At 55.4% G+C, this 11,035-nt stretch overlaps 1 protein-coding gene across 1 annotated transcript in view; it reads right to left on the bottom strand.

Moving 5' to 3' along the window:
* Positions 1-1,819: 1,819 nt before the first annotated feature.
* The window catches only part of LOC104076923 (protocadherin-9-like), a gene marked incomplete at its 5' end in the record, with an annotated part of 25,161 nt that continues 15,945 nt past the window's right edge, over positions 1,820-11,035 (bottom strand). The window contains 2 exon segments of the mRNA XM_009577953.1: positions 1,820-2,118; positions 2,121-2,198. Of these exon segments, the coding sequence (XP_009576248.1) occupies positions 1,820-2,118; positions 2,121-2,198 (377 nt within the window).

Genomic DNA, 11,035 nt, shown 5'->3' with positions numbered 1-11,035 from the left:
ACTGCGGGGGGAACCATCCTGCAGTTACCACTGGCCTCGCTCCCTAAGGAAGATCCCAGAGATGAAGACGATCAATGCGTGCGCGAATACGGGAAGAACAATGGTGCAGCACAGCCCCTCCCTGCGCCCTGGCGGCGGAGGACCAGGAAGGGCTACCCAGGAATGAGGCGCGAGTCCCCCGGATCCCTCCTGCCAGGGGTGTATGTGGAGCCCCCCAAAACAGGACTGTGCCCCGGCTCCTGAGGGAGCAGAGAGGCTCAGGAAAGTGCCCAGGCATCCCCCTCTGGGGAGTCCCTTGAGGGGCAAGGGGGTCCTCTCCCCGCCGCGTGCACAGCGTTGCCCTGCGGTACCCTGCAAGGGAGCCGAGGATGCCCGGGCAGTGGGCACCTGCCGGGGAGACTGGTCGACCTTTGACAATGGAAGAGAAAGCTGGATCCCGTGAGAGTGGCCCTATGGCCTAAGGGCAGCGGGACTCCAGCTGGCAGGGGCTCGGTGGCCCCCGGTGTGACCCTGAGACAAAGCTCCTCCTCACAAAGGCAATGGTGGCTTACAGGCGGACGGGACGGAGGTCGAAGGCATGGCACAGCCGGCCTCATGGGCATCCCCTGCCCCGGACGAGGCACAAGGCGATGGGCTGAGACACCACAGCCGATGACGACCTCCCTGCCAGCAGAGTCGGACTGAGGGCTTCTCCGGACCCAGCCGGTCCCTTGACTGGGGGCTTCCCCATCCCTCCTCCACCCACCGGGTGCAGGGCCAGGGACGGAGGTCGAAGGCATGGCACAGCCGGCCTCATGGGCATCCCCTGCCCCGGACGAGGCACAAGGCGATGGGCTGAGACACCACAGCCGATGACGACCTCCCTGCCAGCAGAGTCGGACTGAGGGCTTCTCCGGACCCAGCCGGTCCCTTGACTGGGGGCTTCCCCATCCCTCCTCCACCCACCGGGTGCAGGGCCACCACCAGGGACACCCCCCCTCCAAAGCAGACCCCGCCTATGGCACCGGGCAGTCCCTAAGGACCCTGCAGCTTGTGGGCACAGTGACAACGTTCAGAAAGAGATCCAGGCTGAAAAATAGCAAAGTCCCTACAGTCCGGCTAGGACACTGCCCCTTTCCTCCAGCTCCCCAGCTGCTGTTTCAGGGACTGGTCACATCTCTATTTACAATATAGAACATGAGTGTGGGCCGGACGCTGCGCTCCCGCGGGCTCTTCCACGCAGCAAACCATTCAAAGCTGGAACTTGCTCCCTGTGGTTTGTTTCTGGTTTCTTTTTTTTTTCTTTTTTTTTTTTTTTTGTGTTTTTTGTTTTTGTTTAAACGTCTTTTGTTTCAAGGACAATAAAAAGTTTCGATCAGGCAGGACTTGAATGTCATTCCTAAGATTCATATTTACAGGAGTCTACAGCAAAGAGACAGGCAGCTCGCTGCCCGTGCGCGGGGACACCCCTCGTCCTATGCCCCAGGAACTCCACCAGCTCTGCGTGGACCTTTGGTACGTAAGCCCTTCTCCCCAGCCGTGCCCTCCGTACCAGGAGCCTGCCCAGCCCTCCCCGGCGACGCAGCAGTTCGGAGACATGCGCCTGCAAGTGCTCGGAAATCGGGTTTCAGATGCTTTCATCCTTCCCACCCACCCCCGGCCCCAGGAAACAACGGGTTAAAAAGGCGCTCCTCTCATCCCTGCCTTGCCCTGCCCTGCTGTCCGCCGAGCCCACTGCCTGGAGAACCGGCCGCCGGAGCGATAAAGCATTGAAGTGTAAAATGTTCCTCTGGACACTGGCCTCAGAAGCGCGTCTGCTCCCTGCCCCTCACACCCAGCCTCACAGGTATATCTCCCTCTTGGCGGTCTGGGACGAGGGGGTGGTGGCTGGTTGGAAGTCCGAGGTCTGGGTGAGAGGAATTTCCTCCATGGGAGAGTCCTTGCAGGGCTCATGGCTACTATTGGAGAAGGCACTGTACGTGGGGAGCAGGCGGAGGTTGGCCATTTTGGTGCTGCGCTCTTCTGAGAGTCTGGGGCTGCCATTCCCGACTTGCTCTTGACTCCCTCTGTCTTGGTAAGGCACAAAAGTGGAGAGTTTGAGGGCGTTCTTGGGCCTGCGGCTGGGGGGGGGAGGGCCTTGCAGGTATCGGAATGGCCAAATTCTGTGCACTCCCGGGTACAGGTCCCAGTCATGGCTACATCGGGCAGAGGCCGGAGATCTGCAGAGAAGCAAGTGAGAGCATCATTAAGCATGCCCAGGTACCACCGGCTCAGGACATGAGGATGGAGCACAGGGACGAGCAGCAGAGCCTGGACATCTCCATCCTACCCGCACCCTCCTGCAGTGGGAGGGGACGGCTGGACCCACGGCCACCCAGGGAGCGAAGGCAGAGCTGGGAGGGGAACCCAAGGCTCCTGGCAGCTGATGCCTCCCATCCAAGCTCACAGCTCCAGCTCCCCCTGGACAAGCATCTTCCCTGCAGTGGGTGCGTGCAGACAAACAGGAGGCAGAGCGCGGGGCAGAGCTCACTGAGCCCACCCCCTTTGGAGGTGAGCATTGGACAGGAGGAACTCCACAGCCTGGATTTGCACAGCATCACCCCACAGCTGTGGGCACCACCTGGACCCTGCTAGGCTCCAGGAACTCCCTTGATCCAGCACCTTTGGGTACCACTGACAGCTTCACCGTGCAGAGACAGGGAACTGCCCTAAACACAGTCAGGCTCTTCACTGCCCTGAGGTACAACCATATTTCCTGAGCACCATCCTTGGGCAGCCCTGCCCTGCTCACCATCAGGCATGCCAGGCCACCTGAAAGCCTCTCCAAGCACCCATCAGCAGGAGTCCCAAGCCCAGCCAGAATTCCTCAGACATCGGCTCGTCTCCCATGGAGCCTGAAATCCCCGAGCACAGCGAAGCACACATGGGCAAACCCCTGTCTACCCACGGAGAGGGTGGACATATCTGATACTCATGAGTCCCTGCCCCAGGAGTGCCCAAGCCTCTCTGTACACCAAACACCTGCCCCTGAGAGAGCCAGGTATCTGAGGACATCAATATCTCCCTGCTCCTGGCAGAGCCGGGAAATTCTGACCACCACCTACACCAGTTCATGGTCTGGTGTCCTCACATACCAGCCACCTTCTACCCACCTTCTACTTCTTGAGCCTTGGCCATGTTTACACAAAGAGTACCTGTCACAAGTCTTCAGAGGCCAAAACTTGGCTTTTCCATGCAGAGGTGAGCGTTCCTCCAAGAGCCATCCCAGACACAAGCCATTCCTTGCCATCTGCTCCAACTTGGGGCACAACATACCCACTGCCACTGCCTGGGACACATCACTGCCCACTACCACAAGCACCTGCTGGCAGATCAAGCCTGGTGGTGATGCTGGGATGAAAGGGTTGGCTGCTCATGACCTTGAGACTGCTCTGACTTGCAGATGTCCCTTCTGGTTTACAGAAGTCCTCTCCATCTCTCCACCCAGGAGCTCACTCCACTGCATTGCTGACAAACAGCCCTGCAGACGGATGGAGGGAGATACTAAGGAGCTCTGGGGACCTGAGACATATGGGGCTTTTGCCAGCTCAGGACATGCCCCTTCCCACCAGATACACACTGGTACGCATAATGCCCTCCTCCCAAAAAAAGACAGACCCGCTGGCACTCCTCAACCCTGGGAAGAAGCAAACCGGAGCCATTCACACTGTGCTGGGACTCTGTCCTCGTCAGCACGTCCCTCCTGCCACCAGTTTGGGGCTCTCGGACACAAGAGTCCCCAAGTCACCCTGGCACAGCTTTCACACACAGGCAACCCCAGGATGTGAGGAAGGTCTCTGCAGGAGAAGGCTCCATACAGTGCCGGGAACAGTTGACAAGGGTCATAAGTGAGAGCTAAAGAGATGGGCATGGAAGAAGGGGCAAAGTTAGCAGCAAACCAGTGCGTGAGCGTATCTTGCCCTAAAACAACCTCCAGTGACTGTACCCCAGATTCTCAGCTCCTCTGGGGGCTGAGGCACCCCAGTTTTTCCCCCTGGTTCCTGCAGAGGGTCTGGCACCCATGCTGCTCCCCGTGCTGGGAGCCACCTCTTGTGTCCCGTCCCCTGGCGCACACGTAAGCTGTGATATCCTGGCAGAAGCCATAAGGACATACCTCAGCGCAGACCCCCTTCACAGCCTGCTCCGCTCAGGGGACTCTAATGAGGAGCAGAAAAAGGACGAGAGGGTCACATCATTGCACAGCCCCCAGCCTCCACACCCACCCTTAGGATCCTCCTGGACCCTTCAGCCTCTGCCAGCCCTCCCCGTTGCATTGCACCAAGCCCCACAGCATCCCTCTGGTACCCACTGCCTTCAGGAGTCCCTTGGCCTCTCCTGAGCCTGCTCCAGCCTCCTTGAGGCTGCTTGGCCACCACTGCTGATCTCTCACTAGTTTCTCCAGCCTTATCCTAGCCTCCCTGGAGCCCACTGGCCCTTGCAAGACTCACACGGGAACCTGAGGCAACGCTTGAAGCCACCTGGCTTGTGGCACCCCGAGCCCCTGTGTGCGGAGGGACAGGGGCTGTGCTTAACATGGCAATGTGCACACACACACACACAGAGCCCAGCTGGATGCGTGCTGACGTGCTCATGCACCAAAAACAGGCACACTCAAATGAACTCGTGCGCAGGGGACAGCCATGCTCGCGCTGCAGGGTGCAAAAGCAGGAGCCCAAGCATCACAGGGGACAAGATGCCCACACAGGCCAGTGTGAGAATACAGCTTGCCAGTGCATGACTTTGGGGTCATTCTCAGGGCTGGCCGCAGACCAACTGTCCTATTTCCTGAGCATGTGGAAAGTTGTCTCATTTCTTTCTCCTAGCTACAGAAAGCAAGATACGAAACCAGAGGCAAGACAGCTCAGTTTTCATCTCTACTCTGTGCAAGTCAAAGCAGAGACTGGAGCCTGTGTCCTAGATGATCCACCAGGTCTTCCTCTCAGGAAGGACAACAGGATGCCCAGGTGGTCACCGGCTTGGTGAGTTTGAGGTCGTGTTACATTGTCTTTCACTTCTTCTGTTCAAGAGGCAATATCGCTGTCTTTCTCTCATCTACTTTCCTACTGGACAAACGGGACGGCTCATCACCATTTCCACTTCCAGAAGTGCCTTGATGCTGCGTGGTCCCAGTGTGGGGAGTGGGTGAGTGCCATCGTTTCTTGCTCTGGCAGAAGGTGCTTTGCTGAGTCTATGGAAGGTACTGGCAGGACCGAAATAAAAGCTACCTCTCCACTGAACAAAGCTATGGTGATTTCCTTGTGCCAATGGCAGCTTAGAAATCGCAGGATCAAGCAGGAACGCTGTGTTCAGGGTCTTTTATTCTGGTTTTCCCATTGTCTGTTTCTGGCACTAAAGTCTTTTTCCAGCGTTGTCCCTTTGCTTGCAGTGAGATGCTGGCATCGGAGCTCTGCTGCTAAAGGAGCGTATTATGTGCCATGAGCACAACCAGCTCTGCTTTAAGAGCCCAGGAAAGGGGAAGGGTGTAATTCCTGAATAGCTGTGATTTAGAGCAAACACGACCCTACGGCCTAATTCTCAGCCCATGCCAGTGGTTCAGAGACTTCGATGTGCCACCGCAGACAAGCAGAAATCTTTCTTTGGGGGTAAACACTGGTGGAAATTTTGCCCACAAAGTGCTGATTCTGGATGCCCTGCAGTGTGGTGAGGAGGCAGAGCCCAAACCTCACCTCAGGGTCGAGGTGCCCACTTCACCTTACAAAGTGTATTCGGGATTTCGGATCCCTCCTTCACCCCAGGAATGCAGTTTTGTGACTCTGAACCCCTGAAATCTGACAAAGTTCCCAGGCGATGAAGAGGATGGCCATGCCCTCTCCACCATATCATTCCTCCACGGCATCCTGGCCATGCAAAGTAAAAGCTATGTCTGTGCAGCTGCCGTGTTTTCCTGAGCTTTTCCCTCTCGTAGCGCTCTTTTGGAGGGCTGGCCCATCCTGTTTCCATGCCAGAAGGCTGTACTTCACAGCCAGGAGGGTTGCATGGTTGTTTGGGCATTCATAGCCCTCACAGTCTTCTGGCTCCCCCCTTTCTATGGCTTTGCATTTCTCTGGCATCCTCTTGTCAGCTGCCTCGGGGCACATTGCATAGGAATGAATCCGGGGTAGTAAAAGTCGCATCCCTTTGAACTTTTCAGATGAAAAGGGGGCACGGTTGGGGCTTTACACCGAGATGCATTCAGAGATGCACCCTGAGCCTTGTTCTGGCTGGAGGAGGGGAAGCTCTCTTGAGCCGCGGCTCTGTTCTCGATGCTGGCATGGCTGTTCTCATCTCCTGACATCCAGGGCACCTCTGCTCTTTGTGAAGGAGACTGTGCCAGGCTGTCTCCTCCGGGAGGAGGCACATATTGGTGCCGCTGCTAATTATTTCTCTCTATATATCCCCATGCAGGGCAGGAACACGTCCTGTTGCAGCCACTTGCAAGGGCTCCTCTAATAGTATTATTGCTCTTAGTGGGGGATTTCAACAGTGCACTTGAGTACTCTTAGACAGGAGACAAAAGCAGGCAGCATCATTCAGCAGGCACTTCCATCTCCTGCAGTAGATGTGCAGAGGTTCACTCGCCCACTGCAAGCCAGGTAGCTTCAAGCAGAGGCTGACAGCCAGCCTCAACCACTTTTTTTTTGCCACCATCTGCAACGTCTGCAGTCTGGTTTGGTTCTCCCTGTCTTCTATTCGCGTCAGACATCAGCACCGTATGTGTGGTGTGCAGCGCTGGGTGAGCAGGGATGATGCAGCACAGGAGGCCAGGTCTTGCGGGTGAGGGGATGTAGTGGAGCAGGTCTGGGAGGGAAGACAGTGGGACTGTGGGGACGTGACAGAGCAGAGCACAGCAGAGGATGCAGAGAAGCCTGAAGGGAGGAGGAGGGAAGCTCAGCATGCTAGGAGGGACTGGAGAGGTTCAGTGGTACTGAGAAATGGGGAATATGACACTGTGGGGAGAGAAGCTTGGAGGCAAAGCAGGATGCTTTCCTGAAGCGTTAGATCAGAAAGACTCATTTTCCCTACCTGGTGGCACGGAGAACATCGGCCACTAATTTCAACCAGCTACCCCTGTTCAGAGCCCAAAAGCACTGTACCTCTTCTAGCCTCAGTCAGGGGGTAGAAGGGTGGAGCGCCCCACGCTGCAAACTGAGGGCTGGGGTGCAAGGTATTTCTTTCAAAATGGCTGTCTTTCAGCCAGGGAAGGACGCAGTGTTTCCAGTGCAGGCAGCTTTACCACCTCTATTGCCCTGGTGTGGACACCTGGAAACACCCCTTCTCCCACAGCGAGCCCTCAGGGCTCTGCAGACCACTCCTGAGACATCCCTTATGGCGGTGACCTCCCATGACAACATATCCCAGCAGCACTGTCCTCCCTGCCTGCCCCTACAGCATCTATGCAATGGGAACAGCCTCCCCTGTGCTGCTCTTTCCAACGACTCCCTTCCTGCAGCATAGCTCCTGAGAGCAGGCACCATTCTTCTACTCCACCATAGCTTACTGGTGCTGTTCTCCGGCACCATCACTCCCTCCAGGTACCAGTCCCTGGAGTGCTCACACCTATGGGCACCATTCCCCTACCGCGGCACTGCTGACAGGTACCATTCTCCCATGCCACTGTTCTCTATAGGTACCGCTCCCCTACAGCGTGACTACCTACAGGTATCGTTCCCCTACAGCGCTGTTCCCTACAGGTACTGTCCCCCACGGCGCGGTTACCAAAGGTACCGCTCTCCCGCAGCGTTACTCTCTACAGGTGCCGTTCCCCCGCAGCGCCATTCCCGGGAAGCAGCATTCCCCCACGGCGCTGCTGCCTACAGGTACTGGTCCCCCATGGTGCCACGTCCTCCAGGTGCCATGTTCTGTGCTGCTGCTCCCTCCAGGTATTGCCTCCTCCCCGCTGCTGTCTTCCCTCCAGGCTCTGCTGCTCTAATGGTGCCATTTCCTCCAGGTACCATGTTTTACAGCGCTGTTCCCTCCAGATACCACTCCCCTGCGGTGCTGCTTCCTCCAGGCACCATTGCTTCGTGGTCTGTTCCCTCTTCACTACACCCTAACAGTAGAGCTATTTGGATAGTGTGCCCCCACATCGCGTTTTTTTATACCAGCAGCCCCATTGCTATGCTATGCTATGCTATGCTATGCTGTTCTATTCTTCATGTCTTTGCGTCCCTGCACTGCTGGAATGAGTGCCTTGCACTATCCCACCCCTTGACTTACCCCTCCCCGTGCCTCTCCCCCACAGCAGCATGACCGACCCAGTAGCCTGGAGGAGTCCCCCCACACTGGCAGCAAGAGATGCTCAACAGCCCGTCCCCACCCGGCAAACTCAGCATGGGCTTCCTTTGGTGGAAGCCGGTGGCTCCTTCCCAACACGTCTTTCCCTTGCAAGGGCTTTTGGGAGAGGGGAGCTGTGCTGTAGGTAGCTGTGGAGCCATGATCTCCTTTGCAAAGCCCAGACACAAGATGCCCCCTCAAGGTCCCCAAATGAGGCGGGCATGGCCAGTGCGTTCTCCCCAGCAGGGAATGCCCACCCTCCGGACACAGGGGAGCAGAGCAGCAAGTTTGCCTTCTGCAGCTCCTCAGTCCGTCTCCTTTCTGGCCCCTGATGCCCACATCACATGTGGATGTGACCAGAGCCCTCTGCCTCCAGAGTAGCACAAGCACAACACCAATTTCACTTTCCAGGCCTTGGGGAAGGCTGCTGGACTGCTGCCCATTTCCACAGCAATGCTCCAGAGATCAATCAGTACAGAAATATCGGAAGCTGAAAGCACAAGCGGAGAGCTCCCCGCAGTCCATGTCAGTCCCTATTTTTCCTAGACTGAGCTAGCATCATCCCTACAACACCCAGGCAGACGGTTTGCAGGACCATTCCTAGCACTACAACACCCAGACAGACGGCTTCGGGGACCAATTCTAGCACTACAACACCCAGACAGATGGCTTTCCAAACTTAACACCGTCACTACAGCACGCAGACAGATGGCTTCTGGTATCTGAGACCGACCCGACGCTGCCCATAAAGGTGGTTACTGCAGTTCAATGCCACACCTACAGCTCTCAGGGCAATAATGAGCAACACCCGCTTTTACAATAAATACTGAGAAAGATCCACAGACTGATGCCAGCACACAGATGGATTTCTCCTAGGCACCAAAGTCAAGAGCTATAACGTGCACAGCCATCTCCCCCAGACCCTGCAGCACTGAGCATCTCTCCCCTCATGCTAAACAATAGTATCAAAACACCAGTACAGACAGCTTGCTCCGAAGTTAATGGGCTGCCAGCCCCCAGATGCACGCGCGGATCAAACCATGGCCTCTGGAGTATATTACAACAGCGCAACACTAACTGCAGCACCAAAGCAAATGACTTCCCAGATCCTGCCAACGGTATCACAGCAGAACCGGCACATAATTAATGTGGACAGATGCACCCACCAGCCTCAGCCTCACCAGCACAGGTAGTGCTAAACCACTGTGTCGGCAGCGAGGGCCTGAGCCCAGGCTCCCAGAGGACATGTTCTTCCCTTGCTCGCCGTAGCTGGAGCTTGAGGGACCACCTCCCTGCTGCCGTTACGCCTGCAAACTGCAGGCAGCTGTGCGACAGCGGCAGGCTGGCTGGGAAGCGCAGGCATCCCAGAGCCACATTGCCACAGCAACGGGAGGTGATCCGTACCCTGTGCCAGCATCAGGAGCACCCAGACGGATGGCTCTGGACACTGACCATGTTCCTGCAGGGTCCAGGCAGGGCTCACAGGGATCAGCAACAGACTATGGCACCCGCGGGACCCTCAAAAGCACTATTTAAACCCCAGCTACACTGCAATCCCTGTGATACCCAGCAAAACAAATTCAATCCCCCTATAACAGATTTTGTGCTTGTGGTGCCACTTACATGATCCCCTACCCTGGCACAGTGGGGCTTCAACCTTCGCTGGACTATAGAAAGCAGAATTATTACGTTAAATTACTGAATAATTATGTTAAGAACTACCTTAATAGGATTACAGGGTTCAAAGGTTAGGAAATGCCAAAATTAGGATTGTCCATGCAGTCTTAATTCTCTTCATGAAGTCTGCTTCATGATGCTGAGCAGAATTACACTCTGGTGGAAAACATTTTCCCCGGGGTCCCTTTGTGCCTCTGGGGAAGAGGACAGAACCACCTGGGAGATATACCAGGCTTTTCAGGAAGAGGCGGCTTTGCCAGTGAGACTCTACCCCACAGGATGCAGAAATTGGGGAAGGTACAATGAAAGGGTCAAGAGATCACAGAAAATTACTTCTTTAAAGCATGGGGCTGGAGGATAGGGGGATTGCTTTACTGTTGAGAAATAACTAGCAATTTCCTTTCCTACCTACCTCCTTTTGGAAGTGAAATATTTGGACAGATTTCACTGATACTTTACAAAATATTTGGTAAGTGGCATATATCCACTATGAAAAATTGTGTCCTTGCAGTTAAAGTTTGCCAAAACTTCAAGTAACTGAAAACAAAGTCAGGTAATGAGCATTACTGGGCAATCCCCTTCACCCACATTGTATAAAACACAATAACAAGTCTAGCTCCAAAATGAAATCCTGGTTCCTATAATATCCAAACTCTGTCCTCTGGCCAACCAAGAACTTCTCATGACACCTACAGACAACAGACATGCAACAAATAACCACCAGAAAGCTCAAGGAGTCACGCAATAATCAAACCAAACCGTGCAAAAACCAAACCATCTTCCCAGTCTCATTATTTGCTCCTGCAATATCCAGGCCAGGTGAGTAACAACTCCTGGAGTACCTTTAGAGGTGTGCAAAGGTCTTGACAAGAAGTTGTGGGCAGCAGAGCAGCCGCCCTTCTTCCCCCGCTGCCCAAGGAGGAGGGGCAGGTTGGAGCACAGGGCTTTTCTGGCTTTTGAGTCCTCCCTTGCAAGGGCTAATGGTGGTTATGTAAATACGCAGAGGAACACCACCTGCTATCCCCAGGGGCTGTCAGATCATGCATGCCTTGTATGCGCATTCCTG

This window comes from Fulmarus glacialis, unplaced genomic scaffold, assembly GCF_000690835.1.
Source record: "Fulmarus glacialis isolate BGI_N327 unplaced genomic scaffold, ASM69083v1 scaffold17385, whole genome shotgun sequence".
Lineage (NCBI taxonomy): Eukaryota > Metazoa > Chordata > Aves > Procellariiformes > Procellariidae > Fulmarus > Fulmarus glacialis.
This window is presented reverse-complemented; position numbering and strand designations above follow the sequence as displayed.